At 38.9% G+C, this 17,015-nt stretch overlaps 1 protein-coding gene across 1 annotated transcript in view; it reads left to right on the forward strand.

Annotated features, from left to right (window-relative positions):
• Positions 1-17,015, forward strand: part of ABCA4 (ATP binding cassette subfamily A member 4) — a 65,460-nt gene that overhangs the window by 24,698 nt on the left and 23,747 nt on the right. The window contains exons 14-24 of the mRNA XM_053985094.1: positions 1,937-2,159; positions 3,920-4,141; positions 5,534-5,738; positions 7,966-8,064; positions 9,059-9,283; positions 11,686-11,863; positions 13,166-13,297; positions 13,899-14,038; positions 14,980-15,117; positions 15,377-15,564; positions 16,529-16,619. Coding sequence (XP_053841069.1) covers positions 1,937-2,159; positions 3,920-4,141; positions 5,534-5,738; positions 7,966-8,064; positions 9,059-9,283; positions 11,686-11,863; positions 13,166-13,297; positions 13,899-14,038; positions 14,980-15,117; positions 15,377-15,564; positions 16,529-16,619 — 1,841 coding nt within the window. The remainder of the gene's footprint in view (positions 1-1,936; positions 2,160-3,919; positions 4,142-5,533; positions 5,739-7,965; positions 8,065-9,058; positions 9,284-11,685; positions 11,864-13,165; positions 13,298-13,898; positions 14,039-14,979; positions 15,118-15,376; positions 15,565-16,528; positions 16,620-17,015) is intronic.

The raw sequence follows: 17,015 nt of genomic DNA on the forward strand, positions 1-17,015 counted from the left end.
CTACTTCTGACAAAAGCAAATTGCAGACACATAAATTGACCTGCCATTTCCATCACTTATTTGTGTTGGTCTGACAAAACATCACTCTGGCAAGCCTGCTGTCTATTTCTTCTCCACTAAGAATATTGCAGAGGCAGAAACCCTATTTTTGCAAAAGTTCTCTGAAGCCACATGCAGTTCAGGGCTGATATCCAAACTCAGTGATGGCCTCTGCAGAGATCCTGCTTATGTGAGGCACATGCAGGCTCATGGTAACCTGTAGGCTGTGCTGTGCACAGCCTAGTGCTGGTCATGTGTCCACCAGCAGGCAAACTCGATGCATCCCAGGCCATATCACAAAAGCATGGGTTTGTTTCTCCAGACCAGATTGCTTTTCAGGAATTTTTTGGTGAAAAAGTGAAGATTTTCCCTTTGTTTTGAAACTGATGTAGCTTTGATAGCATATGGCAAAAACATAGTTCTATAGGGCTCAGATTGAGGAAGCTGAAGACTTTTTGCTCCTTGCCCTTAGCAACTATGAGCTTTTGGCCTTTAAACAATCAACACTGGATTCCCCAAACCCCATAATACGTAGCAATGTTAATTAGTAGTTTTAAACAGCTCACATAAGGATGAACAAGTACCCTGGGAACCATCCACATCAATCTTTACTAGGGAGAGGGAGATGTATTCCCTCATCTTCTTCACAAGATAACTCCCCCAGCACAGCAAGGCCATCAATGCCAGGGAGACATTGTTTATGTTAACGTGTTCCCAGACTCAGCAAAATGAAGAGATAAACAGTGCAGCTGACAAACTGTATCCTGCACAGGACCTTGCTGAATAACTCCTGTAACTATAGCGTGCTTGATGGAAAACTTCCTCTGGCTCGGCCTGCACTGCACGCCAAGGGCTGTGGTGAGTTGGCCATGACTGGATGCCAGGTGCCCACCAAGCCTCTCTATCACCTTCTTCCTCAGCAAGAAGGGAGAAGAAATTAATATGGAAAACAGCTCATAGGTCAAGATAAGGCTCTTTACTAAAGCTAAAGCAAAAAATAACCCAAAGATTCATTTAGTGTTTCCCATCCAGCAATGTCCAGCTGTTTCCTGGGAAACAGGGATTCATCATGCATAGCAGTTGCTTTGGAAGACAAGTGTTGTAAATATCAAATACCCTGCACTTTCTCCTCCTTTTTTTTAGATTTTATATCTGAGTGGACACAATATGGAATATCCCTTTGGTCACTTTGGATCAGTGGTACTGGTTGTGTCCCCTCCCAAGATTCTGCCCCCCCTGCCTAGTGGTGAAGTGGGAATGCTGGACAGACAGCTCAGATGCTGTGCCAGCACTGCTCAGCAGTAGGCAAAACACTGGTGTATTATCAACACCTTTCTAGCTATCCATGCAAAACCCAGGACTACGAGGGCTCCTATAGGGAAAGTTAACTCTGTCTCAGCTAGATCCAATACCCTGACTCATGGTTTGTAGGAATTTCAGCAGCCTTGCTGGCAGCATATGATGCTTTTAATGGCTAATTTGTTTATTTCTCTTGTCAGTGAATCTTTGCAGCAGAAAGACAGTGACACTCCCATATTGTTAACATTAACATATGTCTTTAAATATTCTTTGTGGATCATAGTAAAGGCATTATGGAAATTCAAATTCACTGTGAAGAGAGATTTATTTTCATGAGACACCAAATACTTTGTAGCCTTCAATAACCTTTAGAACATCTTTTTAAAATAGAAATAACATTCATCTGTCTCATGGGAATGCAGAAACCATTACTTTATTAATATTTGGGATGCTTGTGAAGTTTACTAGTGACATGCTATTGATGTTTGGACTGAGAATTTACAGTTCTGTATTTAATTCGTGCACTCTTCCCCACTCCTTTTCCTCTAATACTTCTCTATTTTACCTAAACTTAATTTATTCCTTCTTGCTTTGATAGCTTCATGATCACCTTAAACCGCGCCTTTCCCATCTTCATGGTGCTAGCTTGGATATATTCAGTCTCCATGACTGTGAAGAGTATAGTGCTGGAGAAAGAAATGCGTCTGAAAGAGGCTATGAAGAACAGGGGCATAACCAATGGTGTGATTTGGTGCACTTGGTTCCTAGACAGCTTTTCCATGATGGCTGTGAGCACATTCCTCCTTACAGCTCTGATTATGGTAAGGACAGCTACTCTCAAACTCACTCTTGTGTTTTCACTCCTGATACCAATTTGCTGTTGAGAAAGAATAGTAGCCATTGACAGGGAGATGTGAATGGTGGAGGCCTGTTCTGATCACAGCACGTAGCAGGCACATTCTTCTAAGCAGACCTCATAACAGCATCAGCACTTGGCAGAGATAGAACAATAAATGCACTAGTAAAGATTTATTGTGAGATCCCTCATAGAAAATACATCAGGCTGGTTACTCTGTATATTGTATTTTCTGTAGGCAGATGCAGATCTCCCAGTAAATAATAAGTGTTCTTTTAAATCAGAGAGATAATAATTTGAAGAATTTTAATCCTGTAATTCACTATATGTGATTAATTTTTAATATCCAGTGCTTGCTGCTTAGAAACTGTGCAGCTATTTCTTGCAGTCTCTATTTCAGAAGAGACTGCAAGAACAGAACTTTCAGGAAAACCTAAAAAAAATCCACCTTTTGCACCAGTGATTCAGAATTACTGTAATTTTTATAACTTTTCAGGACAGTTCAGATGTTGTCTCCACTACCTGAGAACCAAGCTTTATATTGAGAGCTTGCTGCTATATTTTATCATATAAATGTATGGCATTTTGATAAGGAAGTGTGCCCTTGCATCTTTTCTGATGTGGGGAGCTGGTATTGGTATAAATACATAGTTAGGGCTCAGGCTGCTGTGTCTTACCAGCATGTCCTGATGAGTTGTTGTAGTTCCTGGTGTTTCCATTGCAGCTTGGGTGGATAGAGAAAGCTCACTTTATTTGCTACACAGGTTTAGTTAAAAATCAGGAGGTAATTAATATCAGAGAGGAATGTGCTTGCACCTGTAATTCACTTTCTTTCCCGTATTTCACTATGCCAGTGTGAGGCACCTTTGTAAATACATTCTTATGAGACATTGCATCCCTGTTGATAAAGAAATCAGTCTCTAAGGCCCAGTGGGATGTTGCAATCATGCTGAGACCTACTTATAGCCTGAAAGACCTATTTGAGCATTATATAAATTGACCTAATAAATAGGTCTCAACATTGGTTTTAAAGACTACATAGATAATTGACAGCAGTCCCTGTTCTTCTTGAGAGGGAGCGTTTAATCCACAAAAGCTCTAATGAAGAAAGGTCAATAAAAGTTCACCCAGTGGGTCAGTTAATACACAAGGATCTCTAAGGAATTGCACTTGGATTCCTCAGATGTGATATGCTTCTGTTTGAATAACATCCGGGTGCAGAAGCTTTATAATTTGCCTGTAGATTTATTGTGGGTTTTTTTAAAGATGTGTTTTGTAACCCTTCCTTGTGTTGTCTTTTCTGTACATCAAGCAAGTGGATTGAGGGGATGGTGCAAAGAGATAAGTGAAAGTTTACTGTAATATTTCAAATTGTTTTATTTAAAATGCATGAGTGTCCAAGGGGGCAGATCTTGCTTGGAATCATTTACCTTTTAAGACAGGGGCAGAATGAGTGTTTTCACTCATTTATGAATTTTGTTCATTCTGTTGTACTAACCTGAAGTCACAATTCAAGAGCAGGGATAAAGTAAGATGAAGGATTTGTTATTGTAATGACCTCAGCTGTTGAAACTAATACCTGGGAGAGTTAGAAGTCATATTAGGTAAGAAAGGCTGGCTTATTACTCTTTACCTGTTATGTGTTGATAGCAATTCTGACCTTCCCTGCTAGCTTCTAGAAAGCAGCAATACTTGTAAATTTTTCTGTTTTCCTTTTGCTTACAGCATGGACAAGTGCTACATTATAGCAATCCACTTCTGTTCTTTCTATTCCTCCTGACATTCACCACAGCCACCATAATGCAGTGTTTCTTGTTCAGCACCTTCTTCTCCAAAGCAAATCTGGCAGCTGCCTGCAGTGGAGTCATCTACTTCACCTTGTACCTGCCCCACATTGTCTGCTTTGTCTGGCAAGACCGTCTGACTGTTAATCTGAAGATCCTAGCAGTAAGCCTTTCACTGGTTCCATGGCATCTCTGCTCCCCTTCTCACAGTGCATATGTGAATCACAAAGTATTGCATACCTCTTCCTCTTGACTTTTTTGACTCAGAGAGGGAGACCTCTAAATCTCTCTTAAATAATTAAGGATTGCAAGTGTGGAAGTCTTTAGTAGGCCTAGTGCAAGAGATATCTTCAGAGCTTTTAGAAAATTCAATAAAATTTATTTTATGTTTTGAATTCCAGGAAATTAGCATACTAAAATGTTTTAAATATTTTGAATATTTCCTTGTAAGTCAAAGCAAATCCAGCTTATGGTATGTTTAATAAATATGAAGGCAGTTCATAAAATGGGGACAGTTATCTTTTTCATGTGCTACAAACTACTTAATACCCTGTGTCGGAGGATAAGAAGACCTCAGGTTCACATTCCTTCTTTACCTGAACCATAAAGTTAGGAATTGAACCCCAGTGCCAAAGTTCTGAGAAATATCTTTCATCTAATGAGTTGTAGACATTCTCCATGCAGTGCTTCCTTGTTGGTTCTCTTCCATTTTAGGTAAGATACTAAACAAGTCAGGGGAGCTAGAAAGTTCTTGCTGGTTTTTGAGATGCAGCTGTGATTTTACAAAATAAAACTCAGATTGATTTTCTGTTGCCCAGTGAGTCAGGAAGGAGAGTGGGTGTTCTGAGTCATCTCCCCATTTTTACCAAGCATTCTAACACCATAGGTAAAAGAACTGTCTTCTCTTCTTGCACTAGGAAATATAAGGGAAAAGGAAAAAGAAAACAAAACACTTCCAAAGCTGTAACTAAGTGTATTAAGTTATAAACTAAGTATAAACTACTGGTTTATTAGTTTGTTGTGTTAGAATCAGCTAGCAGACATGACAGGGAAGCAGTTGTGGTTTTCCATATCCTGATCACCTGGTGTACTTTCTGTCATGTTACTCGTAGTGGCCCTGCCTCATACACTCAGGAAATACTTTGTTTCTCTAGCTAGTCAAAGATGTACACTGTAAACTTCTAGATGCACCTATAGTATTTCCCAAACAGACATTAATGAAGAAAAAAAAATCTGTGAAAGTTGCCTAGTAGTTAAAGAAAGTACAGCCAAGGTTGAATTCAGTCTATTATAGCTAAATGCTGCTTGGGATTGCAGAAAATTAAACATTACAGGCCAATATAAAAATGAAACAACTTTTCTCATGTCATTTGTTAGGCAAGTTTTACAGTCTGGTCCCTAAAAGTCAGGGGGTTTTTTTGTTTGTTTTGGGTTTTTTGTTTTCTTCTTACGGTGGTGGTTTTTTATTTGCTTTTTTGTTTGTTTGTTTGTTTGTTTGTTTGTTTTTGCAAAGTGTCCCTATGTCAGGACTGAATGTTTTTTTCCTTTATTCCAGAGTTTGCTTTCTCAAGTAGCTTTTGGGTTCGGTACAGAATACTTGTCCCGCTACGAAGAACAAGGTCTTGGCCTACAGTGGGGTAACATCAGAACCAGTCCCTTGGAAGGAGATGGATATAGTTTTCTTTTTTCCATTAACATGATGATTTTTGATGCTTTTCTCTATGGAATACTTTCTTGGTATCTCGATAATGTTTTTCCAGGTATGCAAGATACAAAGTAGTGATAGTTGCTGCAAACTGTGTTAGTCTTATCAGTCTCTGTGTATTGCACTGGCAGAATCAGGGTGTTTGACCTGGTTTATTAAGGACTTCCACTTTTCTCTCTTCCTTTTTTCTCTCTCCTGTTTTATTCCTGAAAATAATGAAGAAGGAAGAGTCAAAAGGAGGATGTGATTTCTAGTCCTGTTTTATAATTTAAATAGAAAATAAATCTACAAAAATATAATCTGTTAAAATAATTTTGTATTCACACTTTTCCTTTGAAAAGTTTCAACCATTTCTAGAGAGATTTCTTTAAATTTTTAAAAATATAGATTTGACAGTTCTAATTCACATATGTACTTTGGTCACATTATGCAAACTGTTTCTTAAAGGATGGTACTGTTTCCAAAGACACATGCTGTGTCATTGGCAGTTGTGAAAGTTCTTGTGTGGATTTATTTTATTTCTAAATGGAAATCATGATTCTAGTACAAAGTCATAAAAGGATTTTCTTTGTTATCAATTACAAAATTCTGGAAACTTCTGTGTGAAAAAGTGATTTGTCCTTCTAGCTTAAATGGTTATCTTGCCTCATATTGAATATTGTTACAATATAACTGCCAACTCTTATGCTGTACAAGGGAGTGAGCTTTCTTTTCATCAGTTTATTACTACTGCATGTGAACTGCAGTTCCAGAAGGTGTTCTTGGCAGATGGCTTTTTCTTTTTCTTTTTCTTTTTCTTTTTCTTTTTCTTTTTCTTTTTCTTTTTCTTTTTCTTTTTCTTTTTCTTTTTCTTTTTCTTTTTCTTTTTCTTTTTCTTTTTCTTTTTCTTTTTTCTTTTCTGCAACTCTGTTTAAAGAAGAGTGGACAATTGACTATTTGCATGAACACAACAGGAATTAAACTATAGAAATTTCTTCATTCATAGATACATTTTTTTTCTCTTAGCACTTTACACAAAAGTAGCATCTTTCAGGGGTTCTAGTTAGTAGCTTCACTTGCTCCAAATATTTGCTCCGTCTTGTCTTTCTGCTGCTCTCTTTCTGTAGAATGTCTCATAGCATTTCTCTGTCACACATATGCAGCCCTGCCAAATTAATGCTGTACTATTTGAGGTTACTACAGGAATTCCCTGGACAATTCTTTGAACCCTATGGTTCTAGTCCTGCTCAAGTCTGCTCTGAAAGCAGCCACCCATTGGCACGATGCCCTTTGGCTATTCGAGCATTCTGCTCCATAACAAATTTCACTTGAGTTTGCATTCATCCTGAATGAGAAGCTGTTGTTTTAGCCACCAGTTTCAGAGGGGAATAATCCAGTCCATAACAAGGCAGACTGTTTGTGAATGCACACAGAGCATTTCTGTGCATGAATAGGAGTAAAAGTGGTTGGCTGAAACACAGGTAGTTTCTGTTACTTCAGAAGTAAGCACTTTCATAAGCAGTGGTTTTCAATTAATAAAACTGACCATCTTTTTATGAGTATCACAGATTCCCTTGCCTGTTTTGAGTAAGTAACACAAGGCAAATAACATCTGGGTTTACAAAGATGCCAGTTTTAAACAGAGAAGCTCAAATTCCTGCATTCTATAAATCAATATGATCCAGGAAAGCAGTGCTGACTTTCAGTAACTCTGATCTGACCTGCCAAGATCTGGTAATGTTATTGTGCTGTCTCTTATCGAAACTGAATTAACCTGTAACTAAAAAAGCCCATTTTTGTTTAAGAAGAGGATTGCACTGTTGTCACTTTTTCTGAAAGACTGTGTGCTGAAATAAATCAGCGTGTCTTTTCTCATTGTAAATTCAGCCCCAGGGTAATAAGTGTAAATTTAAAAAGCTTTTCAGTTATGTCAAGCCTTAAGTGTTAAGTGGGCATTAAAAGAAAGTTCCTGAGTGAGACTAGTATCCCACCTTAAGCAGTGAGCTGCTGCCTGGTTGGTAAGGATTCAAGGAATAGCTTCATTCTGCAATTAAACTACTTTCTACTTAAGACAAGGTAAGGCAAGTCACATCACATTTTCTGAATCTTTTACCCCTGTCCAAAAGAAAAAAAAAAATCTGTGAACAAAATCTGTTCTGTCAACTACTTGGTACATGGTTTGACCTTCTGATATGCAACACTAGGACTGCAAGTGTTTAGAATTAGGCTTTGCAGAGATGAATTTGTGCCTACTGCAGAATGAAGTTATGAAGTGCACTTTTACCTACTTATTTTTGTTTTAGGGGACTATGGGTTACCACAGCCTTGGTATTTCCCTGTGCTGGAATCCTATTGGCTTGGCTCCAGAAGCCCAGAAGCTGAGAAAACAGCAACTGCTGATGGTGAGTTCTTTTAAAAATTTGTTTTTTTAGAAATAACTTCACTGATTTGCTTAAAGGTGACTGCATAATATTTCCATTATCTGGCCTGCTGCAAAGGTGAGAGACTGCCATCACTGGGAGTCTTGGCAAGTGCCTTTGAACTTGGAGTGTTGTGCTATCATTAGAGTCATTAGAGGTGAGTCACTGTTCCATCTGAGAGCCTTTAAGGCCTGGCTTAACAAGCCTAATCAAATCCTCACTCTTTTGAGACATTCAAGTTCTTACTGCTAAGCACAACATCCATGAAATGTTAATCTTACACTGAGGTTCCCTAATTTTCTATATAGTTTGACACTAATTTAAGTCTGTTTACTTTCTGTTTCTAAGCAAGATCATAATCTATGCCACCCGTGAATAATATATATAATCTATACCAACATGTATAAGCTCAGTAAAGCTTATAAAAAAATATACCATATAATCTATACCAACATGAATAAGCTCAGTAAAGAGCCAGCAAGTTGATTAGGAGCTGGAGCGTGTCACATACAAGAGAGAGCTGGGTCTGCTCAGCCTGAAGAGAGAAAGCTCAAAAGAGCTAGACTTCTCAGATGTGTCTAGTGGAAAGATGAGAGGCAATGGATATAAGCTGGAAAACAGGAATTCAGATTCAATATAAGGAAAAAAGTATTTATTATGAAGGTAGTTAGAACACTGTAACAGGTTGTTCATAAAGGTTGTGAAATCTCTATCTTTGGAGATAGTTGCCATGATCTGAAATGGCCATATTTTTTGAGGATTGAACAGGAAGTCTTTGGAGGTAATTTCTGATCTAAATTATTCTATTATTATCTCAAGTAGCCTGATCATGCTGATTGTTATTTCATTCTGTCTTCTACAAAGCCCTTGAAAAGCTCAAGGCTTAGGATTATTTCCTTTTCCTCAAAATACCTCTAGAGATAAGAGGATATTAAATTTTTGTTAATTAAATCTTGATTACTTTTGGTTTATATAGAAAAAAGTCCAGAGTCAGAAGGTTGTGTGGATCAGAAGACCACGGAAAGGGAAAAAAATGAAAGCAACACAAATAAATCTGAAGAACCTGAAAAAACAGAAGAAAAGAGTGACGGCCAGGGGAAGAAGGATGGTAAAAACAAACAATGTAAACACAAACGAGAAAAAGAACCCGGCGAGCAGGGGAAGCCTAAGACAGATGTCCAGGACAAAGATGAAATTAATAGTAAGGAGAGAGAGCAACCTGAGTACTTCTGAGATATTATACTCATTGTACTTCATACCAAACTAAACATAGCAGTGATTGGAGCCAAGCTACAAGAGCTAGTAGGGGCCCAGTAGGTGAGAGCATGTAACTGCCAGAGCTAAGCACAGAGAGACATTGACTCTTATTTATTCCTCTGCATTCACCATCCCTTAGAATATGTTAGCCACCACACTTAAGACAGCTGGCTTCCAGAAGAGCTCTTTAACTTTTTATTTTTTTATCATACAAATGCAGGCTGTTTCTTTGGCAAGTTAGTTTTCATGCTGAGGCAAGCCTCAGAGACACATACATTGACTCTTTAAAATTAAAGAGCCATGACTTCAATAAAAATACGCTGAGGGGAATGTTCTTCCCTCTTAGTCCCACCCCTCTTTTTTTTTTTTTTTTTTTTTGCCTATCTTTAGTCTGTTTTGCTTCAGTATGAAAAGTTTGGTTTCAAAGGGATTTATCTGAAGTGCTCTGTGTCTGTCTGCAGCCTTTTCTGATGCTGACATTAGCCATCACCTAAGAATTCCTGAATGACCTGTCTCGTTTTCAAGCCCCAATGTCTTCTTTTGTGGTGAGCCAGAGGAGTTTTCTGTATGAGATGCTCAGAGGAATGCATGTGGATTCTGTAGCACAAGTAAATGCTACAGGCAGCTCTGAGCCCTTTCTGACTCTTGAAAAGCAAGAGATAAAAGTGGGGTCATCAGAGCTCCTCACGTAGGCACTGAAAACATGCATTCAGGGTGAATGGAAACAGGACAGGACTTCAAAGGAAAAAGACAGGCAGAGGTTAAAGGTTATTTCAGCCAATCTTCTCTTAGTACTGCCTTATCTTTTTGGTGCTTTACTCCTTAGTTCCCAGGTTCCAACTGCTCCATGGCCACAAAGGAAGGACTTTCTGCCTGTCACTGCACAAAAAAGCCTGTCTTCCCTTTCAGCCACCCAGGAACTGGGAGGCATGAGGAGAAGTCAAGAGCAGACCTAGTACAGTTCAATGACAATGAGGATATAGAATCAAAATGGAGAAATATTAATCATAAAAAAAAGGGAGCTCAACCTTCCATCAGTGTCCTTCAGGTGATGCAAAGCAGATACTAGGGGAGATCATCAGAGAATTTGCCTCACAACTTGTCAGTGAGTCTTGCAGACAAATACAGTCTAAGATTATGATACATATAAAACCAAGGAAGGTGCCTCAATTGCCAGTATATGGATTACTATCTAGCCAGACTTCATGTGACCTTTTGTGAATACAGAGATGTTTCTATTTGTACCAGCAAGGTAAATGGAAACCTAGATTCTTTTCACAAGTCAGAAGAAAAGTTACTCATAAACATAATTTTATCTAAAACAGTGCTACCCATTCTATATTGCTTATTGCAACTGTTCTGTAATATACACAGCTCTCTCATATACACAAATTTGGAACTATTTCCTGAGTCCTGCTGGTGACAATAATGACAGTTTAACAAGCCACTGGTGGATGTGGGCCTGGTTTCACCCAGCTTGCATTGGCTGCTCTCCACACGGGCCTGCTGGGTATTAAACAATTTAAGTAAACTGCAATTGCAAAATAAGCCTTCCTACAAAGGCTAAAGCACTCTGTGTAAACAAAAGTGGACAGGGTCTTTAGTTTCCGTTTCTCAACTCCCATAATTCACATTGCCCAAGGGCTTAATATACTTCAAAGGAAGTTTGTTTTGTCTAGAAGCTGGTGCAATAAAAGGTCTTGATGGTGCTATTTGCAATAATGCATTTTTAATCCTGAGAGAAAGCCATCTCATGTAGTGCTCATGTTAGGTACTATCTAAATCTTGACCTGGTCTCAGCAATGGGGTAAATTTCACCTACCAGGATTAAAGGCAAATTTTTTTGTTGTTGTGTTTTGTTTGTGTTTGGGGGAGGTTTTTTAAGCATCATGGTCAAAGAATGCACAGCTGGGCAGATTATTTGAATGGCAGATTTCAGCCCAGCTAGAAAGGCAACCTGCTGCTTGTTTAATGTAATCTCTCAGCCTATCTAAGTATTTCCAGAAAACAATTCCAAATAATCTTCCTGCTACATAATGAGAACAGAAAGCATGTTCAGTTTCCCCTGGTCCAATGAGTTACCTCTCCACAGACCACCACAATTGTGGGCTCTGCTTCTCCTGTCATAGATATGAGGGTGAATCTAAATAAATTGTACTGCAATTAGAAATCTGGCCTTAGTTTTGTACTGGTGTGACTTGGAGAATCTGGCCCTGGAACATGATGCTGTATTATGCTGGGTATGTGCTATTGCTTCTGCACCTACTGATGTGTTGTCATCATCAGAACTAGGATTAAAACAGGTGCTTTGATTCTGTTTTCATTTTTGATTTCTTGCCTTTCAAGTAAATACCTTCTTTGAGCCCGAGCCAACAGGATTGATTCCAGGAGTGTGCATTCAGAACCTGGTGAAGATTTTTGCAAACAGGCCCAAACCAGCAGTAGACGGGATAAATATTACTTTTTATGAGGGTCAGATCACAGCCTTCCTTGGTCACAATGGAGCAGGAAAGACAACTACCATGTAAGTCTCTTCTTTTAGAAGAAGCAAATCCAGGGCAGTGCTGTATTACTGGGGCAGTCTTTTCTTTTCACTCTTCCCTTGTGTCCCTACCACCCCTGCAGCTGGCTTGACACACAACATTAGGCCTTTTCCAGACAGGGAAATGCTGCCCCTAGGCATAAAGAAGGTATTCTGGATTAGCTAAAGCCCTGGGAGGGAAATCATGCATGACGCAAACAAGTGAAAGTCCAGAGAAAAGGAAACAATTCTCTTCCCCAGAATTTATCTCCCATGGCTAAACTACCATAGGTGAAGAAAGAGAAGGATCTTCTGGCTGAAAGAAAAAATTTGCAAGCCACTACATTCCACATGTTCTTGGTTTCTCTGACTGGCTCTAGGTCAGTCACATCGATTGGTCTGTGTGCAAAGGAGTATAAAATACAGGCCCTCTTTAAATAAAATGGTGAAACGCATGCGAGATCCATGTCCAGATTAAAATGCTCCTCTAGTCCTAGAAACCTAGCATCCCAGGAAGCTGGACTTCAAGGATGTTTAATTTTTACAGAACCTTATTTGGCAAAATAGGATTCATTAGTGAACAAAACCTTTTATAAATCTGTGACAAGTTCACCAAATGTTGAAAGAATTGAATGTGTTTCATTATTACTTTTCTTGGCAGAATACTTTAGGGTTTTTCAGTTAAAACACTTTTATTTCAAAGGCACTTTAAATTACTTTATAATTTTTTTTAATTGTTTCACAAGGAATTTGTACAACCCAAAATAAAAGCATCCTAATCTGCTGAAATGTTTTGTTAATTTGAGGGAGTTTATTCTTCTGATCAAAACAAAATTTTTTATTGCTTTGAACTTTTTTAAACTGAAAAATCCACTAATCACCCAAATCTATTAAGAGATGCCACCCATTTACAACATAACATTTGGTCTTGTAGTTTATAGAATATAAAGATTTAGCCATGAGTCAGCATGGCTAGAGACCTCAAACCATTATTCTTTTTTCATCCTACTGAGCTTCATTTTAGACCATTTGTATGTAGGGATGATATAACATGCTGAACTAAAACAGTTTCTTGATGGAAGCCAGAACCATATAGACAGTTGTATCAAAAATGACATTAGCAGATCCATCACATTCTCTGTAGCAGATCAAGAGTACTTACATACATGCTTTTCACTAGGGTTGTTTCATCAAGGCCTATAGTAAGAAGTCATCATGCTCCATCTAGTGGAATCATGTAATGTAGCTTCCCTATCTAGCACAGCGAGATAGGAGAGAGGGAATTTCCTCATTGTGTTTTCCCAGGTCGATACTGACAGGCCTCTTCCCACCCACGTCTGGAACTGTGCTAGTTGGTGGCCTGGACATCCAGACTCACATGGACTCCATTCGGCACAGATTAGGGATGTGCCCTCAGCACAACATCCTATTCAATCAGTAAGTGTCACTCCATAATGGCTTCAAGGAGAAGCATCCCAGTCTGCATGTGTGAGAATCCCCAATGCAGGAGAAATCTCCTGCAGCATTTCACTGGGAACAAAGTTTTGTAGAAAAATAACAATGTTCCTGGTGTTTTCTGTAGTAGTGTAGGTTAGCAGGAGTTATCCTGGAGGTTCATGCACTACAATTTAGGACCACTAAAGCAAAAAAATCTGAATTGACAGTGCAGTAGCAGGATATTTTTATACCCATTTCTTACTACCACTCAACCACTTACTGCCTTCTCTGGTGATTTCCAGCTTCACTTCCATTAGTTTGTGTTCATCTCAACATCAGACTCTCTTCCATTTTATTCCCATAAATGGATGGTTTGATGCCTGCTATACCTGTTCCTTTAGTGACAGGTTCTGCTTTGAAAAGGCAAAGAAAGAGGCTATGACATCCAAGTGAAGTGTGTTGATCCCAAAGAAGATCTTTTAGGGTAATGCAACCTCTCTTCCTTTAGCAAGATAAAGCTAGAGTGAATTTATTGCTGCTTGGGAATAGAAACAGTTTATTCATTTAATGTTCCTTCTTGCCTTTCTGTCTGATGTCACAGCCTTACTGTAGCAGAGCACATCTTGTTTTATTCTCAACTGAAAGGAAGATCCAGGGAAGAAGCTGAGCAAGAGCTGGAAGCAATGGTGGAAGACATGGGCCTCACCCATAAAAGAAATGAAGAAGCTCAGAATTTGTCAGGTGCCCACAGGAATTTTCTAAGATGTTTTGTCCTGCTGCCTTTTCTTTGTCTCTCATAGAATCATGGAATGGTTTGGGTTGGAAGGGATGTTAAAGATTATCTAGTTCCAATTCCCTGCCATGGCCAGGAACACCTTCTGCTAGACTAGGTTGCTCACAGCCCCATCCTACCTGGCCTTTGGGCAGTTATTGGTCAAGTTGCATATTTGAGGCTGTATTCTGACACATCAATGCGCACTGGGCAGATGCTTTCTTTTCAAGGAGTAAATGGGACTGTACAAGTAGTAAAGCTGGCACAACCTGTCCCTAAAGCTTCTATGTCTTATAAGTATGCAATAAATTCAAATATACTTGAAGCTATTAGTTTTAAATAAATAAATATATATTACATTTAAAAATCAGTTAATATAACAAATAAAACAAAACCTCCTATTATTTCAAGGCAAATGAAATACTATACTATCATTCTGCCCCACTGTATGGATCAGTGCTCCATTGTACTGTATTATTTGGTAGGAGTAGTTTCTACCATTCTGAAGGTACAAATGCGCATGGTGTATTTGAATAACTCTCACATCCAAAGACTGATTTGAATAAACAGCCATCTGTTCTTACACTACTTTGTCCTGATTGCAATTATAAAAAAAAAAGTTGGTTCATTTCACGAAAGAACATGAAAACCTCATATCTTCCTGCTTTTGGTTCTGGCAAGAAGCAGAAAATGCAATGTGTAGATGGAAAATATTTATTATTTATATATATATAAATAACCTGGTTTGAATTTCAGAAGAAAAATTAATTTGTCTTTGCAGATATGTGTCTTAGGACGGGTTTCATTTTACCTGTAGCAGTTTGTCCCCACACCAAAAAGCAATTTTAATTACATCCCCATGACTTATATAACTTATCTTACACTCGTGGATGTGTTTGCCCTCTGGTAGGTGGAATGCAAAGGAAACTGTCTGTTGCCATTGCTTTTGTGGGTGAAGCAAAAGTGGTAGTCTTGGATGAGCCCACTTCTGGAGTTGATCCATATTCCAGACGATCTATCTGGGATCTTCTGCTGAAATACCGCCCAGGTAAGAGATTTGAGAGTAGAAACTATTTGATTTTTTTGGTGGGATTTTTTAAACTTGTTGTAGATGCAGTATGTGCCTGCTATGTAAACTGTCATGAGTAGTGGGATATGAATACAAGCAAAAAAGATTCTTTGAACAGAATGGTTGTGGAAAACCTGGGACTGGCTTTGGTGCAGAGAAGTAATTGCCAAAAAGCTAAACACAGTTTTGAGTTCCAGAGAGAGTCCACGCCTTGAACATTCCTCCTTGTTCCTTATAGGCAGAACTATTATCCTGTCAACCCATCATATGGACGAGGCAGACATCCTTGGAGACAGAGTAGCCATCATATCTCAAGGGAAACTCTTCTGCTCAGGCTCTCCTGTATTCCTAAAGAACTGTTTTGGCTCTGGCTTTTATCTCAACCTTGTTCGTAAAATGAGAACCACAAAAATGGGAAGGGCTGCAGTAAGTATGAATGTAGTACATGTAATCTGAGTAATACTTGCACTGCACTAAGGTAAAAAGCACTTAAGTGCTGCTTGACACTATGTACAAAACTGCAGTTACTCATGTGATTATATAATTATGAATATCATATTAGCATGGTTTGGGTTGGAAGGGACCTTAAGGATCATCTAGTTCCAACCCCCATGCTGTGGGCAGGGCACTTTCCACTATACCAGGTTGGTCAAACTCCATCCTGCCTGGCCTTGAACAGCTCCAGGGTGGGGCATCCACAGCATCTCTGGGTAACCTGTTCCAGTGCCATCACAGTATAGAATTTCCTCCTAATATCTAATCTAAATCTACCCCTTTCCAGTTTAAAGCCATTCCCCCTTGTCCTATCGCTACATGCTTGTAAGAAGTCCCTATCCAGTTCATTTGTAGCCCTCTTTACGTGCTGGAGGGTCTGTAAGGTCTCCATGGAGCCTTCCCTTCTCCAGGCTGCACAACTCCAGCTCTTGAGTTGCCTTTGTCCATATACAGGTCTTTCTGATTCTTGCTTTTGCAGTACACTGATTTTAAACACGAGGTAATCTGGTAAGTAGCTCAGACACCAGAAAAGTCTACATTTATCCATAGCTAAACCAGCCTCTCACGGCTTGAAAAGTAGGGTTCTGGGTGCTTACTGTTAACATAGTGCTTCCAGTCCTAGTAGCAGCACAATCTGAACACTCATGGCCCCTGCTGATTGCATTCCCCCAGGTATTTTGTATGTAGCTTAGAATTGATTTGTGCAGATGGATTTATGTTTTCTGCATTGCTTAACCCAGTCTTCAGATGATTTTCAGTATAGTATGTTCAAGATGCTCTAGATATTACATATTTTTCATTGAGTCAAGCTGTTCAAATATTGACAGCCTTTACATCCTGTTTTGAGTGCAACTGAAGCACTTTAATAATTTTATCTCTTGCTTGCCCATGCTAGTCATTTTGTAGCTGTGGATCTCAGTGCTCCTGCTCCTGCTCCAGCTGTGTGCACAGAGGTGAAGAAGGAGCTCCAGAGCTGGAACTGGATGGTAAGAAGCAGGATGGTTCATCATTCTAGCACATAGCTATGTCTCCTATTATGCTGCAATCTTGTCTTAAAGATCAATGCTGCCAAGGCCCACTTCTTTGGTCCTTGTGTCTAACATTTGTATTCTATTGTAATGTGAATTTAATAAGGGTTCTTTGTGGTTTTGCTTACCATTGACCCTTTTTTGTATATATATGGTCTCAGGTACAGATGATGAACTGGAAGTTTGTGTGCTTTACAAGTATGGTGTTGAGTTTTTGTGTAATTCTTTAATGAAAACTGAGGTATATCTTTTTGGTTTTTCTGCATAAGATTTTAAGTAGATATTCCTGAAAATTTGGCTGTGCTTTATTAACAAACCTGAAATCGTTTCCTTCTACATAATAATAGAGCAGTA

This window comes from Vidua macroura, chromosome 9 (assembly GCF_024509145.1).
Source record: "Vidua macroura isolate BioBank_ID:100142 chromosome 9, ASM2450914v1, whole genome shotgun sequence".
In the NCBI taxonomy this organism is placed as follows: Eukaryota; Metazoa; Chordata; class Aves; order Passeriformes; family Viduidae; genus Vidua; species Vidua macroura.